This window comes from Bufo gargarizans, chromosome 4 (genome assembly GCF_014858855.1).
Source record: "Bufo gargarizans isolate SCDJY-AF-19 chromosome 4, ASM1485885v1, whole genome shotgun sequence".
In the NCBI taxonomy this organism is placed as follows: domain Eukaryota; kingdom Metazoa; phylum Chordata; class Amphibia; order Anura; family Bufonidae; genus Bufo; species Bufo gargarizans.
Window position 1 is genome coordinate 520171118 of NC_058083.1, and position 19602 is coordinate 520190719.

At 45.0% G+C, this 19602-nt stretch overlaps 1 protein-coding gene across 1 annotated transcript in view; it reads right to left on the reverse strand.

Moving 5' to 3' along the window:
• Positions 1–19602, reverse strand: part of DNAH14 (dynein axonemal heavy chain 14) — a 176164-nt gene that overhangs the window by 45071 nt on the left and 111491 nt on the right. The window contains 12 exon segments of the mRNA XM_044291995.1: positions 260–421; positions 542–739; positions 3651–3737; positions 4070–4243; positions 4869–5039; positions 5665–5832; positions 9295–9435; positions 9738–9866; positions 10461–10654; positions 11125–11195; positions 13349–13481; positions 16882–17016. Of these exon segments, the coding sequence (XP_044147930.1) occupies positions 260–421; positions 542–739; positions 3651–3737; positions 4070–4243; positions 4869–5039; positions 5665–5832; positions 9295–9435; positions 9738–9866; positions 10461–10654; positions 11125–11195; positions 13349–13481; positions 16882–17016 (1763 nt within the window).

Here is a 19602-nt window from a genome sequence, read left to right on the forward strand (position 1 = left end):
CAGTGCAGGTAAAATGTAGCAGGGTGAAATCTACATTGTTTAGCTCAACTGTAGCAGACCCTCAGCTGTGAGAACTATTAGGTATGTTCAGCCTCTGGATGGTTCACATTCATAAGCAGCAAGCAGAGATCTTCAAACGGTGAGGAAGTGACACACAGTTATCACAATATACTATAGCGCATTACCATTATAGCATATAACTAGACGGTACGGACTGGCCACGCGGTACTGACATAGCCGGTAAGTAAGCGCCCCCTACCTTCAGGAAGAAGGACAGCATGGACTGGGGGTTGTCCGACATATTGGCCTCGGCGGCCTCTGCTTTCAGCTCCACAAGAAGACCGTCCAGCTCGTCCTTGTCGAACAGGTCAGGAACGTCCCCCGAGCTCAGGACGCAGTTAATATCTTCTAAGAAGGAGTCCTGAGAAAGACAGACGTCTCAGCTGATGTGACAGTCAACGTGCAGATGAGACAGCTGATAACAAAGGGAGAGAAGCCAGGAATGGGCTGATGACCACCCCGAGAGACATCTCCACCTCACCTGGACGATGTCAGAGCCCTGGATGAGGAGCACCGCGCTGCGGCCCAGCAGCCCTGCCTCCTTATACACTTTCTGCAGATCCTCCCTGAACTCCGTGTGGCTGTAGCCCTGCGTCACCGACAACCGGAAAAGCTTACAATTCGAGATGTAGCAGGCGAGCGCTGCGCAGCTCACTTTCCCCGTCCCATCCAGTCCGACCTGCAAAGTCACAAAGTACCAAGAGGTCAAAATATGAAAAGTACAAAAATTTTTAGTAATGTAATGTATGTACAGAGTGACTCCACCAGCAGAATAGTGAGTGCAGCTCTGGAGTATAATACAGGATGTAACTCAGGATCAGTACAGGATAAGTAATGCATGTACACAGTGACTCCACCAGCAGAATAGTGAGTGCAGCTCTGGAGTAGAATACAGGATGTAACTCAGGATCAGTACAGGATAAGTAATGTAATGTATGTACACAGTGACTGCACCAGCAGAATAGCGAGTACAGCTCTGGAGTATAATACAGGATGTAACTCAGGACCAGTACAGGATAGGTAATGTAATGTATGTACAGAGTGACTCCACCAGCAGAATAGTGAGTGCAGCTCTGGAGTATAATACAGGATGTAACTCAGGATCAGTACAGGATAAGTAATGTAATGTATGTACACAGTGACTGCACCAGCAGAATAGTGAGTGCAGCTCTGGAGTATAATACAGGATGTAACTCAGGATCAGTACAGGATAAGTAATGTATGTACACAGTGACTCCACCAGCAGAATAGTGAGTGCAGCTCTGGAGTATAATACAGGATGTGACTCAGGATCAGTACAGGATAAGTAATGTATGTACACAGTGACTGCACCAGCAGAATAGTGAGTGCAGCTCTGGAGTATAATACAGGATGTAACTCAGGATCAGTACAGGATAAGTAATGTATGTACACTGTGACTGCACCAGCAGAATAGTGAGTGAAGCTCTGGAGTATAATACAGGATGTAACTCAGGATCAGTACAGGATAAGTAATGTATGTACACAGTGACTCCACCAGCAGAATAGTGAGTGCAGCTCTGGAGTATAATACAGGATGTAACTCAGATCAGTACAGGATAAGTAATGTAATGTATGTACACAGTGACTGCACCAGCAGAATAGTGAGTGCAGCTCTGGAGTATAATACAGGATGTAACTCAGGATCAGTACAGGATAAGTAATGAATGTACACAGTGACTCCACCAGTATCAGATCAGTACAGGATCTCAGTAATGTATGTACACAGTGACTGCAGCAGCAGAATAGTGAATGCAGCTCTGGAGTATAATATAGGATGTAACTCAGGATCAGTACAGGATAAGTAATGTAATGTATGTACACAGTGACTGCACCAGCAGAATAGTGAGTGCAGCTCTGGAGTATAATATAGGATGCAACTCAGGATCAGTACAGGATAAGTAATGTATGTACACAGTGACTGCACCAGCAGAATAGTGAGTGCAGCTCTGGAGTATAATACAGGATGTAACTCAGGATCAGTACAGGATAGGTAATGTAATGTATGTACACAGTGACTGCACCAGCAGAATAGTGAGTGCAGCTCTGGGGTATAATACAGGATGTAACTCAGGATCAGTACAGGATAGGTAATGTAATGTATGTACACAGTGACTGCACCAGCAGAATAGTGAGTGCAGCTCTGGAGTATAATATAGGATGCAACTCAGGATCAGTACAGGATAAGTAATGTATGTACACAGTGACTGCACCAGCAGAATAGTGAGTGCAGCTCTGGAGTATAATACAGGATGTAACTCAGGATCAGTACAGGATAGGTAATGTAATGTATGTACACAGTGACTGCACCAGCAGAATAGTGAGTGCAGCTCTGGGGTATAATACAGGATGTAACTCAGGATCAGTACAGGATAGGTAATGTAATGTATGTACACAGTGACTGCACCAGCAGAATAGTGAGTGCAGCTCTGGAGTATAATATAGGATGTAACTCAGGATCAGTACAGGATAAGTAATGTATGTACACAGTGACTGCACCAGCAGAATAGTGAGTGCAGCTCTGGAGTATAATACAGGATGTAACTCAGGATCAGTACAGGATAGGTAATGTAATGTATGTACACAGTGACTGCACCAGCAGAATAGTGAGTGCAGCTCTGGAGTATAATACAGGATGTAACTCAGGATCAGTACAGGATAGGTAATGTAATGTATGTACACAGTGACTGCACCAGCAGAATAGTGAGTGCAGCTCTGGAGTATAATATAGGATGCAACTCAGGATCAGTACAGGATAAGTAATGTATGTACACAGTGACTGCACCAGCAGAATAGTGAGTGCAGCTCTGGAGTATAATACAGGATGTAACTCAGGATCAGTACAGGATAGGTAATGTAATGTATGTACACAGTGACTGCACCAGCAGAATAGTGAGTGCAGCTCTGGAGTATAATACAGGGTGTAACTCAGGATCAGTACAGGATAAGTAATGTATGTGCACAGTGACTGCACCAGCAGAATAGTGAGTGCAGCTCTGGAGTATAATACAGGATGTAACATAGGATCAGTACAGGATAAGTAATGTAATATATGTACACAGTGACTGCACCAGCAGAATAGTGAGTGCAGCTCTGGAGTATAATACAGGATGTAACATAGGATCAGTACAGGATAAGTAATGTATGTACACAGTGACTGCACCAGCAGAATAGTGAGTGCAGCTCTGGAGTATAATACAGGATGTAACTCAGGATCAGTACAGGATAGGTAATGTAATGTATGTACACAGTGACTGCACCAGCAGAATAGTGAGTGCAGCTCTGGAGTATAATACAGGGTGTAACTCAGGATCAGTACAGGATAAGTAATGTATGTGCACAGTGACTGCACCAGCAGAATAGTGAGTGCAGCTCTGGAGTATAATACAGGATGTAACATAGGATCAGTACAGGATAAGTAATGTAATATATGTACACAGTGACTGCACCAGCAGAATAGTGAGTGCAGCTCTGGAGTATAATACAGGATGTAACATAGGATCAGTACAGGATAAGTAATGTAATGCAGTGACTCCACCAGCAGGCACAAAAAAAAGAGACACTCTCCTTACCATCATCATGTGGCCCCCAGGTTGTCTGAACACTCGGGCGGCCCGTATGATGTGCTGGATGGCCTCCGTAAAGAACACATAGGTGTCCTGCAGGAAATATCACAAGGCAGACAGCGTCAGAAATAGTTTTGTCAGGGCCAATGCAAACAATAGATTCAGGCCTAATTCATCGGAGCATATTTTACATTACTATGCCCTCACGCAGACAGCACTCATACCCATTAAAGTCTATAGTAAGGTGCACACATCCACTTTTCTTCACTATACTGGTGTGTGTTGCAATTAGCAGATTAGCCCATTCAGGTCTATAGATGTACCAAAAACGGACGCCATCCATATGCATCTGTTTTTTATGGAACCACAAATCAGATGAGTTTTTACCTGGCTGTCTGACTCAGACCTAAGATACAGACACTTACCCCCGTGCTGGCGGAGCTCATCCTCATCTTCATCCGGTACTCATCTAGCTTGGACACCAGCTGTTTGTGACTGGTCACTGGCCGATAAACCCGGTTCTTTGCCGTTGAATCCACCTCCAAAAAATCCACAAACTGCACCGGATCCTTCATCAGTTTTTCCATTGGCCAAGAAATCTAACAGAAACAGAAGAATATAATGGGTGCAACCAAAAGGCTCGTCTTAAAGTGACCTAACTTTTCATTTGCTATCTTCAAACCATCTTTCCGGTTCATGTTTTTCTGATAGAGAGCACCAAATCCTCTGCATAGTCAAGTGAAATGGTAAAATGAGGACTTCTTAGAGTCACCACTAGGGGGAGCTCACTGAAGTCAGAATTATAATTTTGTGTTTTGAGTATTGCATGTAACTGGGCCGGTGTCATGTGATGTGAAGAGGGGAATGGGGACAAGATGGATCTCACAGGTCATGTGATGGAAGGAACAGGGTCTGCAGCTGCACAGAGTATTTCAGCGCTGTGGAGGGCAGAGAACTGTCCACACATGGGATGATATTAGTGAGAAGAGAGCTGCAAGTGACAGAGATGTGAGGAAGGGAATGGAGACGCACTGGTGATCACAGAGTGAAGAAGCAGGATCTCCAGCAGCACAGTGTATTTCAGGAAAGCTCACAGGGTCCCCAGCAGCAGCAGGGGGACAAAGCGGTGAATCCCTCCCCTGAGGCACACCCTAATAAATTTGTGGATGAACAATTAACCCTTACAGAAGAATCAGAGGATGCAGAAGTTGCTCTTCCCCATACCTTGAAGTAATTAAGCAGTTCCTCTGACAGACACTGATAGAAGATCTCTCTGTCTCCTGCGTCTACAAGGCGGTCGTGAAATACTCGCGTCGTCTCGTGCACGAGCAGCTGGGCTGCCATATCTTTGGTGATGGTGATGGATTCACTGGCCTGGAACAGCCCCTGCAGGACCTGATGCAGAATAAAGAGCAGAGCTATGACTATACATTACTATACACAAGATTACAGCTACTATATGGGGGCAGGAGCATTTCAAATCCTCTACATCGCATCCGCTGGGTTCCAGAAAACCCCTTTAAAATGAGACATGCTGACTGTCTGCAGCCACCACTAGAGGGAGCTCAGGAGCTTACTGTTATACATTGAAAGCAGTAATAACATAGTATGTAGGGAGCTCCCTCTAGTGGCGGCTGCAGGTAACCAGCATATTCCAAGGTAGGTCCAAGCAGGAAATTTCTAGCGTTATATGATAAAAAACTGAGCTCTGCCCACTATAAAAAATGCAATATTAAGTTTTAAGGTAATTTCAGAATAACTTAGAATGGTTTAAATCATGGGGATCCTGAGAGCGTGTGCTGATCATGGGGGGAGAGGGCTGTATGTGACAGAGGCAGGGCCATGATGTGAAGAGGAGAATGGAGACAAGTCGGAGGTCGCACAGTGGAAGGAGCAGTATACCCAGGTTTACAGAGTGTTTAACGAGAAGAACTTGCTGACCAGGTGGAGGGCCTGGTATTGAGGACAGGTTGTCCACCTCTGCTTGCTGTTAGTGAATCACAACATAAGACATTTATACCTTGAACAGATCTCTCAGGTTGAAGGTGTAGTGGCACTTGGCAGGTGTGGGTAACATGCTGTGACACGTCCTGTAGTACATGGCGATTGCACAGGAAGATAATAAACTGCGGCACTTCTGGATTTCAGCTAAAAAATTGTGGCACAGCAGAAACGATCCCAGCTGGACCTGAAATAAATAGTCACGGGACAGCATTATATAATAATTGTTATATCCGATCACTCGAAGTGGCAGTAACATAGACCTGACCATTCATGACATAGCCACATGACTCCATCTTCCTGACAGCTTTGCCATGTGAACTGGGACAGAATGAGTAGAGTCATTTCCCTATTATAAGAAGGCAGGATCAGCAGAGCCATCTTATAGTTTGAAGGTAGGGTCAGCAGTCATCTCTTTATCAATAGAGGGTGGGGTCAGCAGAGTCATCTCATTATCATAGGGCTGGATCAGCAGTCATCTCATCGTTTGAAGGCAGGGTCAGCAGAGTCATCTCATTATAGTTTGAAGGCAGGGTCAGCAGAGTCATCTCATTATAGTTTGAAGGCAGGGTCAGCAGAGTCATCTCATTATAGTTTGAAGGCAGGGTCAGCAGAGTCATCTCATTATAGTTTGAAGGTAGGGTCAACAGAGTCATCTCATTATAGCTTGAAGGTAGGGTCAACAGAGTCATCTCATAGTTTGAAGGCAGGGTCAGCAGAGTCATCTCATTATAGTTTAAAGGTAGGGTCAACAGAGTCATCTCATTATAGTTTGAAGGCAGGGTCAGCAGAGTCATCTCATAGTTTGAAGGCAGGGTCAGCAGAGTCATCTAATTTTAGTTTGAAGGCAGGGTCAACAGAGTCATCTCATAGTTTGAAGGCAGGGTCAGCAGAGTCATCTCATTATAGTTTGAAGGCAGGGTCAACAGAGTCATCTCATTATAGTTTGAAGGTAGGGTCAACAGAGTCATCTCATTATAGTTTGAAGGTAGGGTCAACAGAGTCATCTCATTATAGTTTGAAGGTAGGGTCAACAGAGTCATCTCATTATAGTTTGAAGGCAGGGTCAACAGAGTCATCTCATTATAGTTTGAAGGTAGGGTCAGCGGAGTCATCTAATTTTAGTTTGAAGGCAGGGTCAACAGAGTCATCTCATTATAGTTTGAAGGCAGGGTCAACAGAGTCATCTCATTATAGTTTGAAGGTAGGGTCAACAGAGTCATCTCATTATAGTTTGAAGGTAGGGTCAACAGAGTCATCTCATTATAGTTTGATGGTAGGGTCAGCAGAGTCATCTCATTATAGTTTGAAGGTAGGGTCAACAGAGTCATCTCATTATAGTTTGAAGGCAGGGTCAGCAGAGTCATCTCATTATAGTTTGAAGGCAGGGTCAGCAGAGTCATCTCATTATAGTTTGAAGGTAGGGTCAACAGAGTCATCTCATTATAGCTTGAAGGTAGGGTCAACAGAGTCATCTCATTATAGTTTGAAGGTAGGGTCAGCAGAGTCATCTCATAGTTTGAAGGCAGGGTCAGCAGAGTCATCTAATTTTAGTTTGAAGGCAAGGTCAACAGAGTCATCTCATAGTTTGAAGGCAGGGTCAGCAGAGTCATCTCATTATAGTTTGAAGGCAGGGTCAACAGAGTCATCTCATTATAGTTTGAAGGTAGGGTCAACAGAGTCATCTCATTATAGTTTGAAGGTAGGGTCAACAGAGTCATCTCATTATAGTTTGAAGGTAGGGTCAACAGAGTCATCTCATTATAGTTTGAAGGCAGGGTCAACAGAGTCATCTCATTATAATTTGAAGGTAGGGTCAGCAGAGTCATCTAATTTTAGTTTGAAGGCAGGGTCAACAGAGTCATCTCATTATAGTTTGAAGGTAGGGTCAACAGAGTCATCTCATTATAGTTTGAAGGTAGGGTCAACAGAGTCATCTCATTATAGTTTGAAGGTAGGGTCAGCAGAGTCATCTCATTATAGTTTGAAGGTAGGGTCAGCAGTCATCACATTATAGTTTGAAGGTAGGGTCAGCAGTCATCTCTTTATAATTAGACGGTGAGACCAGCGGAGTCATCTCATTATAATTAGAGGGTGAGGTCAGCAGAGTCATCTCATTATCATTAGATGGGGTCAGCAGAGTCCTTTCATTATAATTAGAGGGCTGGGTCAGCAGAGTCATTAGACAGTGGGGACAGCATAGTCCTCTCATAATTAGAGGGTGAGGTCAGCAGAGTCATCTCATCATCATTAGATGCCGGGGTTAGCAGAGTCCCCTCATTATAATTAGAAGGTGGGCTCAGCAAAGTCATAGCATCATTAGAGGGAGGGGTTAGCTGAGTCATCTCATTATAATAAGAGGGTGGGGTCAGCAGTCATCTCATCATCATTAGAGGGTAGGGATTTAATCACAGAGCTATTGGAGGCTTAGATAACTATAAATAAGGCTCTGTATGCAGCGCTCCTGTTATACCCTGGTAAATGGGGCCTGAACTCCATCATCCCTAATACCTATAATAATCTGTGATATTTCTCTGACAGTTGACTCCCCCATTCATTACAGCTGCCATAAAGCACACACCCTGCAGTACTATCCATACAGACAAGTGAGGAAGGGTGTGTTTTCAATGGCCCCCCCAAAGAAGATATATAAAAAGTGCAAATTTTTATATTTGTAATTTTTCTATAAACACTAGGACATCCAGTAGGAGAAAGGTCTAGGATCATCATGTAATAGGGCTGCCATGTCCTACACTTTTTAGGTCTCACGTTTCGGTATTATACAATTACGGTCTGTTGTCCTCCTATTGGCCTCACGTGTCCCAGTACAGCGTCCAGGTAGCGGTTCTGCTCTCGGGTGTTTGCTACCTGTTTCTTGTAGAATTAAATTCCTCATTCTGAGAAGTTCACTATAATGCTGCATAATACATCCCTGCACTCTTCTCCGTCCACCAACCCATTTGTGCTCTTTGCTCAGCCAATAAGCTACAACTCTCATCCTCCCTTGTTACATCCTCTCTTGTTCTGCAGCCGTTCTATAGAACTCTCTGCCCCGGACCCATTAGACTTGCCCTTAACTTTCTCAGTTTTAGGTGCACCTTGAAAACTTACTTTACGGAATACACTTTTTTTTAAATGTCGTTTCTAACATTGACCACTAGAGGGCGGCAATGTCCAGCAAAAAGAACCATAGAAAACGAAGCCTGAGAGTCCTGATATTGGCAGTGCAGATTTATCAAAATACCATAAATGTGCCCAAAAAATAGTGTGTAATGTACATGAAAAAAATAATTGCAAATAATGTGCTCTGCATTTAGGATATGCAACATTTTAATTCTTGCGTTGCACCGGGTTTGAAAGAAATATTAAATTGGCATGGCTGAACGACTCGCAATGGTTGCAACCTAATTCATAGATTTGCTCCATTTTCTACTGGTGCAATGGAGTCTGATATGTTATAATTTGCCCCCCAAAAAATGTAGTTCTATGACTACATTCTTCTAGAAACAGCGCCACCCTTGACCACGGGCTGTCTATGGTATTGCAGCTCAGCCCCATTCACTTGTATACCAGCCATGGCCCATGGACAGGTGTGGTGCTGGTCTGGAAGGAAGCAGCCATGTTTTCTCACCTCATACATCCCCATTACCTGGAATATATGCTGTAGAGCCTGTACGGAGGGGTGCGGCAGGGTCAGCATGCAGAAGTATTTCAAGAGTCGGGGGCTGAGGTCACTGCGCCCTCCACCAGGGGGGGCACATGCAGCTATCACAGTGGTGTCCTGGATATCCTACGGGAGACAAGGGATGGTTAGTCGTGGGCTCCTGGCAGACATGGGATGTAGGACATAACCATAAGCGATGGTGAAAGGGTTAAAAGAATATTTCCATCTAATAAAATGAGGATGGCATATCGCTAGGCTTGAGGGGCAGGCTGTGGATTGCTACATGCCGTATGAGCGTGGCGGAAAATTATATTATAGTGAGCCTATGGCAAGTTTCCATTGATCTCCCAATCATCTGATAGCAGATGTGTCAATCAAATTCCAGCCACACCCACTACAAGCAGGAGAGCCAAGGGGGATCGACTTACCTTCCATGTAAGGGACTTGGTGTCATAGAAGCCACCAAGTTCTAGAAACTGGCGCATCATCTCGAGCGGAGGTTGAGAGCCATATTCTTCTGGGTTTGGCATATTTAGATCATCAATAAATATGGCCACCTGAGAGTAATAACGTGTCGCAAAAAAGAAGAGAAAACTATTATACACATGGATTTAACGCACAACGATGCAAAAAGGGTCAAACTTAAAAATTGGCGCATAGAGGGCAGTAGGTACAAGTTCAAAAGTTAGAAGGGGCGGCTGATTATGGTACTTTCCTCCTTGTTAGAAGGGTCTCCAGAAATTAAGCTCATCGCAGGGTCTCGCTCTGCTGGGATCGCCAGCGATCAGATGTAATCTGGGAGGAAACTTGGCAGGAAGTGTCCAATTCCCTTACAGCACTCCCAGAGGGGAAATTAGGCATTACACTACCTCTCATTGAAATCAATGGACAAGCCAGGTCCTCCAGAACGAGAAACCCCCCTTGTAGTCATTGTTCACCCCCGTGGGAACCCCGTCTCTATTAATTTACATAAAAAAGCTAAAATTGGGTGCATATTAGTAAAACAGGAGGCACAGCAGCAGCTGAAGAAATGTGTAAGAACCAGTGCAAAGAGCGCAGCATAAGGATGCCGGGACTCACCTCACTACTGCACTAGTTGTCATAACCCCCAATTATAGTAAATCAATTAGGGGCGGAGGGATGGTTCTTACTTGCTTAGACCTCGGTGCCCCCAGGGTGTCCCGGCCCTTCTTCACCAGCTTGCTAAGGATTTGGCCCTGGATTCTGGCTGCGCTGGTGTGGGGCCCCAGCTGCACCGAGGACACTAAGAGTTGTTTCATTCTCCGAGAGCCGGGTTCACCCTCAGACGTGTGTCCATCTTTGATCATTCCAGTGAGTGATGTGTCTATGGAAAATACACATCTACTGTAGTAAGAGGATACAAGAGCTAGAAATAGATACGAGATAGATAGATAAAACATAGGTAGATAGATAAAGTGACACAGTGAGAGGTTTGGTCTGGGAAAACTGGTGTTTTCCTCCCAGCATGTGCTGCTGGGCTGATTTGCAGCCAGGTGAGGTCAAATATCAGATTTTAAGTGCCGATCCGGGTTTTGGCAGCACCTGGCTGTCCTTAAATAGGCAGCTGGGCTCAGAAGCCAGGTCTCTGTGATGGGATCTGGAAGCCTTGTGTCTGGATGAAGGTTTGCTACCTGTTTGGCGTGAAAACAGGTTGGTGCTGCTATCAGCAAGGACTCTTTGACTCTTTGTGAATTACCACCAACACTGGTACTGTAATAATATACATATGAAGGATAGATAGAGACAGACGGACGGACAGACAGACAGATTTCATAGCCCATGATATAATCTTACCATCCACAGATAATGCTGAATCTTCATCATCTCTGGACACGGAGGTCAGTGTTGAAATATTCTGTAAAAGACTGATCACATAATCTGTTAATATTTATTGTCATCTGGTGCTTTTCTTCTAATGCAGGAAATCATATTCAGATGAAATTGTGTATGTCTGTGAGCGGTTTTCAGGACTATGAGGGATGGAGGTAAATGCTATATACTGATATATCACACAAATCTAATACGCAGAGCATGAAAGCAGTAATGCACAGAAGTTTGTAATAGATCCTTCATTCAGTCTTATTTGAACTTGTGGAGCTGCGGGTTCAGAGCTCAGTGGGTGTTCCCTGCTTGGCGAGCTGCGGGTTCAGAGCTCAGTGGGTGTTCCCTGCTTGGCGAGCTGCGGGTTCAGAGCTCAGTGGGTGTTCCCTGCTTGGCGAGCTGCGGGTTCAGAGCTCAGTGGGTGTTTCCTGCTTGGCGAGCTGCGGGTTCAGAGCTCAGTGGGTGTTCCCTGCTTGGCGAGCTGCAGGTACAGAGCTCTGTGGGTGTTCAATGCTTATGGAGCTGCGGGTTCAGTGCTCAGTGAGTGTTACTTGCTTGTAGAGCTAGGGGTTCAGTGCTCAGTGGGTGTTCAATGCTTATGGAGCTGCGGGTTCAGAGCTCAGTGGGTGTTACTTGCTTGTGGAGCTAGGGGTTCAGTGCTCAGTGGGTGTTCCCTGCTTGTGGAGCTGCGAGTTCAGAGTATGTTCCCTGCTTGTGGAGCTGCATGTTCAGTGCTCAGTAGGTGTTGCTTACTTATGAAGCTGCGCGTTCAGAGCACAGTGGGTGTTCCTTGCTTATCAATCTGCAGGTTCACAGTTCAGTGGGTGTACTCTGCTTGGGGATCTGCAGATTCAGAGCTTAATGGGTGTTCCCTGCTTGTGGAGCTGTGGGCTCAGTGGGTGTTCCCTGCTTGTGAAGCTGCAGGTTCAGAGCTCAGTAGGTGTTCCCTGCTTGTGAATCTGCAGGTTCACAGTTCAGTGGGTGTTCCCTGCTTGTGGAGTTGTGGGTTCAGAGCTCAGTGGATGGTCTCTGCTTGTGGAGCTGCAGGTTAAGAGCTTTGTAGGTGTGCCCTACTTGTGGTTCAGCGGGTTCAGAGCTCATTGGGTGTTTCCAGCTTATGAAGCTGTGGGTTCAGAGTTCAGTGGGTGCTCTCTGCTTGTGTATCTGCAGGTCAGAGTTCAGTGGACGTTTCTTACATATGGAGTTGTAGGTTCAGAGCTCAGTGGGATGTTCCTTGCTTGTGGAGCTGCATGTTTGGTGCTCAGTGGGTGCTCCATGCTTATGGAGCTGCAGATTCAGAGTTTTAGTAAGTGTTCCTTGCTTGTGAAGCTGCAGTTTCACAGTTCATTGAGTTGCCTGCATGTAAAGTTGTGGGTTCAGGTTTCATTAGGTGCTCCCTGCTTGTGGATCTGCAGATTCAGAGCTCAGTTGGTGTTCCCTGCTTGTGAAAGTGTGGGTTCAGAGCTCAGTGGGTGTTCCCTGCTTGTGGAGCTGCAGATTCAGAGCTCAGTTGGTGTTCCCTGCTTGTGAAAGTGTGGGTTCAGAGCTCAGTGGGTGTTCCCTGCTTGTGGAGCTGCAGATTCAGAGCTCAGTGGGTGTTCCCTGATTAGTTGCGCTCTTGCTCCTCCTCACTTCTGTCATTGCTCTCGTGTCTGTGTTTCCTCCCCTTCTCTCACCTGACATGATTGTACAAGCTCTGATTTTTAAGACAAAATGCAGCTCAGAGCTGTTTATGAATTACACAACTTGCTCTGATTACAGATGACTCTATAAGACTGAGCAAGGGGATAACACACAGCTTCCGGATCAAACCACATACAGTATTTGTTCATATTCTGTAGCTATGGAGGTACATAGGTTGGCAAAGGAGCTGTATACACAGTATGTATTAAATCAAAGAAAAGAACATATGGGGTCATTTATCAAACTGGTGTAAAGTAGAACTGGCTTAGTTGCCCATAGCAACCCATTTATAATACACCTTTCATTTTTGACAGCTCCTTTGGAAAATGAAAGGTGGAACATGACTGGTTGCTGTGGACAACTAAACCAATTCTACTATACACCAGTTTGATAAATGACCCCAATAGTTGCAAAAGTGTACACACTCTTTAAAGTCCAGTTAGTTTTTAAAACAGATGTGTTAGAATATCATTATTAGATGAAACATTCTGAAATACAATGACTACACATGTACCTAATTTTTCTTGACTCGTTAAATAGAAAGATATCTCCTAGGACAGTCCCAGCCTTTACAGAAAGTCCACCAGGTTTTTGCAGCTTTTCAAGCATATTCTGCACTAATGTTGATTTCCCAACTCCAGAGTCACCTACATATAAAATAAAGAGATCGTATCAGGATTACCGGTACATGGAGACAGATTTACCAGTCAGGATGAGGAAAGACAGCGAGCAAGTCTACTATAGGGGACAGAAGAGTCTAATGCATACAGCATAGACACTGAACTCAATGATAAAGTATACAGTCACCTCCTGAGCTCCCTCTAGTGGTGGTTACATATATCTGTATGCAGCAAGCTCCTCAGCTCCCTCTAGTGGTGGCTGTATATATCTGTATGCAGTAATCTCCTGAGCTCCCTCTAGTGGTGGCTGTATATATCTGTATGCAGTAAGCTCCTGAGCTCCCTCTAGTGGTGGCTGTATATATGTGTATGCAGTAATCTCCTGAGCTCCCTCTAGTGGTGGCTGTATATATCTGTATGCAGTAATCTCCTGAGCTCCCTCTAGTGGTGACTGTATATATCTGTATGCAGTAATCTCCTGAGCTCCCTCTAGTGGTGGCTGTATATATCTGTATGCACTAATCTCCTGAGCTCCCTCTAGTGGTGGCTGTATATATCTGTATGCAGTAATCTCCTGAGCTCCCTCTAGTGGTGACTGTATATATCTGTATGCAGTAATCTCCTGAGCTCCCTCTAGTGGTGGCTGTATATATCTGTATGCAGTAATCTCCTGAGCTCCCTCTAGTGGTGACTGTATATATCTGTATGCAGTAATCTCCTGAGCTCCCTCTAGTGGTGGCTGTATATATCTGTATGCAGTAATCTCCTGAGCTCCCTCTAGTGGTGGCTGTATATATCTGTATGCAGTAATCTCCTGATCTCCCTCTAGTGGTGGCTGTATATATCTGTATGCAGTAATCTCCTGAGCTCCCTCTAGTGGTGGCTGTATATATCTGTATGCAGTAATCTCCTGAGCTCCCTCTAGTAGTGACTGTATATATCTGTATGCAGTAATCTCCTGAGCTCCCTCTAGTGGTGGCTGTATACTGTATATCTGTATGGTTGGCACCATCCTAGAGGAGGCACACTGTGGGTAATTGATTCTGTCCTTTACATTTTGTATTATCATTTTCTGCACTTGCACTTTAACTTGGATTTTATTTTGTTGGATTAGTATAAATTGTTACCATTGTGCCCTCTTCCAGTTGATGCCGCCATTTCCCTGCACTTGTTTTTAATATAACACAGGTAGAAAGGTGTGGGCAGCACCACTATCTGTAGGGTACAGTCGGAGTGCCAGCGGCTGTGGGGGCGATCCACCTCCAAAGTATAAAAATGAAGAAATTCCACAGCACATCCAAATAGTAAAAAAGTAGAAAAAAGGCTTTATTCACCAGACACGCAACGTTTCGACCCACTCAATGGGATCTCTCAAGCAGTGACTTTCTCAAGCAGGTCACTGCTTGAGAAAGATCCCATTGAGCGGGTCGAAACGTCGCGTGTCTGGTGAATAAAGCCTTTTTTCCACTTTTTTACTATTTGGATGTGCTGTGGAATTTCTTCATTTTTGTTTTTAATATATCGATTTTTTTCTTATGAATTTTGCTAATAAAATGTACTATTGACTTCATGCGGTCTGGAAGTCTTTTATACTATATTTTTGTGGACTCTCATTGCAGTCTTTGGTGGCCATTTGGCACCAGGAGTGGTGTGGAGTGGGCCCGGCATGCATGTTGGTACCTGCATTCCTTGGATATAATGGAGGCCATTTTGGCACCAAAGATGACAGAAATTAAAGCAGGCCCAGCATGCATGTGGAACCTACACTCCCTGAATTGTATAGTAGCCGTCATGGCACATAACAGGTAGAATTTAGTGTTAGGAACCCGTCTTACAGAGATCGCCTTGACGTGCGGCAGACGGGCTCAAATTATTTTGTACAAAACGATTTGCCAAGCATCTCTAATTTATAAGTATAGCACCAGCAATTATGATGCAATTTTGTACTTTATTTGGTTTGCAGAGAGCTGTTGCATTGCATGTTTTGTTTTACAGTGTTGTTCTCAGCCGTAGCAACGTGCCCCTGCGCTTTGGGATGTGCTGACTGACCCCCCTTTTTTCTTTGTAATTTATATTGCTGGTTTTTTTGCCACAGGCATGTGCTTATTGAGCAACACATGGTAGTTACGTAATGTAAGATATTTCTCAATTTTATTATTAAGGGCTGAGTCTCTATTTTGGTTTGTATATCTGTATGCAGTAATCTCCTGAGCTCCCTCTAGTGGTGGCTGTATATATCTGTATGCAGTAATCTCCTGAGCTCCCTCTAGTGGTGGCTGTATATATCTGTATGCAGTATGCTCCTGAGCTCCCTCTAGTGGTGGCTGTATATATCTGTATGCAGTAATCTCCTGAGCTCCCTCTAGTGGTGGCTGTATATATCTGTATGCAGTAATCTCTTGAACTCCCTCTAGTGGAGGCTGTATATATCTATATACAGTCATCTCCTGAGCTCCCTCTAGTGGTGGCTGTATATATGTGTATGCAGTAAGCTCTTGAGCTCCCTCTAGTGGTGGCTGTATATATCTGTATGCAGTAATCTCCTGAGCTCCTTCTAGTACTGGCTGTATATATCTGTATGCAGTAATCTCCTGAGCTCCCTCTAGTGGTGGCTGTATATATCTGTATGCAGTAAGCTCCTGAGCTCCCTCTAGTGGTGGCTGTATATACCTGTAAAAAAGAGGGTTAAGCAGCACTCCAGGTCTCAATATAGGGACAGTTGCCAATAGAAACCTAGATAGGTTGGTGCTCACGGATCAGGATCCTGGCTGAGGGTCCCATAAGTATACAGATAAAGAAGAAAATCCACAGCACTCCTCAGTTCTGGTGAATAAGCTGGTTACTTTATTGGTAACAGCAGCATGGGAATAACAACGTTTCAACCATCTCTGGTCTTTATCAAGCTAGCTTGATAAAGACCAGAGATGGTTGAAACGTTGCTATTCCCATGCTGCTGTTACCAATAAAGTAACCAGCTTATTCACCAGAACTGAGGAGTGCTGTGGATTTTCTTCTTTATCTGTATATATCTGTATACAGTACTCTCCTGAGCTCCCTCTAGTGGTGGCTGTATATATCTGTATGCAGTAATCTCCTGAGCTCCCTCTAGTGGTGGCTGTATATATCTATATGCAGTAATCTCCTGAGCTCCCTCTAGTGGTGGCTGTATATATCTATATGCAGTACTTTTCTGAGCTCCCTCTAGTGGTGGCTTTATATATCTATAAGTAAGCTCTTGAGCTCTCGCTAGTGGCTTCAGAAAGACAGAATTACTATTTAGCTTTGTGGCTATGTAGGGGATTTGGAGATCATTATCAGAAAAACAGAATTCTGATCCCTGTAAAGAGATGTTTTAAAATTATGAAAAGGTCATTGTTCAGTGTTACCCTGGCATTTTTATAAAAACTCTCCATTTTCTTCTACTCACCGGTGAGGAGAACAGGCTGCTTATGCAGAAGCAGGAGGCTGGTCAGGAAGGAGTATCGTACACTGTCCACTGTGGAGATAAAGCCCTGAAGAGCGCCCCCTGTGTCCTTTAAGGGTTCTGAGAATAACAACGATTCTAAGTGGATCCAAAAAATATATATTAATAATTCTATATAGCCTAGAGTAATAAAATGCACTGTATGAGCAAGTCAGTGGGGGTACAGATAGGGTTAATGGGTGACACCCTGACAACCTGGAGTCAGTGTTTGCTTGCCCCATCTGCTTACAGGATCCTACACTGTATGGGCCTCATTAACGTAAAGGATGCATTCATTCTTGGTTGTGCCCCCCTTTCCAGAGACACCATAGCAAACCACACAAGCTGCCTTTATGTTATTTGAACCTTTGCCAAAGTATGTGAACCCTTTCATTTGGTGATTTCACCCAATTCAGCCGAACCCATTGCATAAAATCATGCAAACAGCAACACAAGCTCCTCCTCAGTGAAAAGCATCATACCGAAGTATGCAGTAAGATGCCACCTTCCCAAGAAGCCGTCTGTCCAGCTAGAGATGCCCTGGTCACCTGTAGAGGAGCAGCCATGGCGATCACTATTGGCATGGATGATAATCGGGCAGAGAGTGCCCCCTTCCTGTGAAATGCAGTAATGCAACCCTGCCCTAATGCAGGGTTAAAGGGGGCAACTGTTGGAAAGGGGGTAAGGAGTTTTAGCTTCTCATCATGAGGTCACCACGTCTGCCCATACAGTTCCTCTGCAGCGCCCTCTACAGGTGATCTATTCCATCGCGACCCTTTGTTTACTGTAATGCAGTAAGAGTCTGGTCCGACAGGGACTGTCTTATAGAGGTCCTGAAGAAGGACGTCCATATGCACAAATAGAGCAGATGGAAAGGGGTTAACCCCTTTAAATACATGCACAAGTTTTTCCCAACACTGTAATATTGATGACCTATCCTTGGTCATGAATGGTACTGCAGAGCTGTTCCAATTCTGTGCCGCAGTACCAGTCACGGCCACCACCCAGTGGATGGAGCTGTACTGTTCCAGTGCCGGCTCCGGAGGCTGATCGGTGGGGGCAAGAGGGGAGTCGCCATCTATGTCACAGTCTAGGTAAACCCCTTTAAGGACTGTGTGTCCTGCTGACCTCTGATGTGATAAATGATGCACACTTTACCATTAAACACCATGTGCAGAAACTGCACAGTAACAATGTCAGCACAATACGGTAAGGACAGAAATATAGAAGATGAAAATAAACCCAGCTAAAGATAGCACCCGCCACCAATAAACACTGGCGAAGTGCAGCGGGACGTCACGTCTGATGAGTATCTGTGGCGTGTAAGCCCGGAGAACCCCCTACAGCTATGGGGTGCAGAGAGCAAGACGCCGCAGTCCTGAGCAGACGGCCACGGAGTATATGTCAGATTACTCCACCCTGCAAAGCGGACGCACCATGCACCACCGCACTGACTGGCCAGAGGTGGGGGCCCGCTATCAGTCCAGGGGCCCTAGAACAAACCCTTCTACAAATGCTGGTTTTATTCTTGATAAGTATAAGCAAGATATTGCTGCATTTGTGGGAGGGGAGGCTGATTACAAGGCTATTCATGCGTACCTGTGGGCCCAGGCTGGCTGATTACTAGGCTATATTATAGGCACCTGTGGGCCCAGGCTGAGGCTGATTCAGCTGATTTCACCCACCCACCCACACCATCTTACAGTCACTTCACATTAGGGTGGCCCCCTTTAGGCTGCCCTACCACAGCAGTTATGGCTAAACTCTACTGCTTGTTGGAGATGGGGTTAGATAGGTTAGGTTCCCCTTTCTGATAGCCGATCCGACCACAAATGTAAGGGACGTCTGAGTAGTGTGACACATGCTGCACGATCGTGTCACGCCCCAGTATCGCAGTGTAGCAGGCCTGCCCAAGGAATGGGGTCACAGCAAATATGCGAGTTGCACTGCGACCCCATTCGTTCCTATGGCAGCCCTCCACACTGCGATACTTGGGTGTGACGTGTGCAGCAATCACACTCCAGGTTTCGTAGGATTGCACGATATTATACTGATTTATAATGCTGTGCGTCTCTGCATGACCTTGCGGCCTTATTCACGTTCTGCATCCGATTCACATTTCAATGGGGCCTCAAAAAATGCAGACAGCACACCGTGTTCTCTTCACATCCGTATGTCCGTTCCACAGCACCCACAAAAATACATAGAACATGTCCTATTCTTGTCCGTTTTGCGGACAAGAATAGCATTGATACCATGGGTCCGAAAAAACCCCGAATGCAACACAGATGTTATCCTTCTTTTTTGCGGACCTGCGTTTTGCAGACAGCAAAATATATCCGGTCGTGTGAATGCACCCTTATACAGCATTATGTATATTCTGTAGAAGTAAGGTCCAGCAGAGACGCACAGCATTATAAATCAGTATAATGCTGTGCGCTCCTGCTAAACAAGCAGTGTCCATAACAGGGAATCACACGCGATTTCTGCACAGGACACGCTCTTCTGCAAGAGGCCTTAAGATTTCTATCCAAACTACAGCTGAAACGATTACTCGAATCAATCTAGTAACTTGACACCAAAAAATCCTTGATGCTAATTATTTGTCTCGTGAGTGAAGCGCTTGCTATTACCACTCTGTGGTCTTCCGCCGGCACCACGCTGCACTGGATCCTGACGTACACA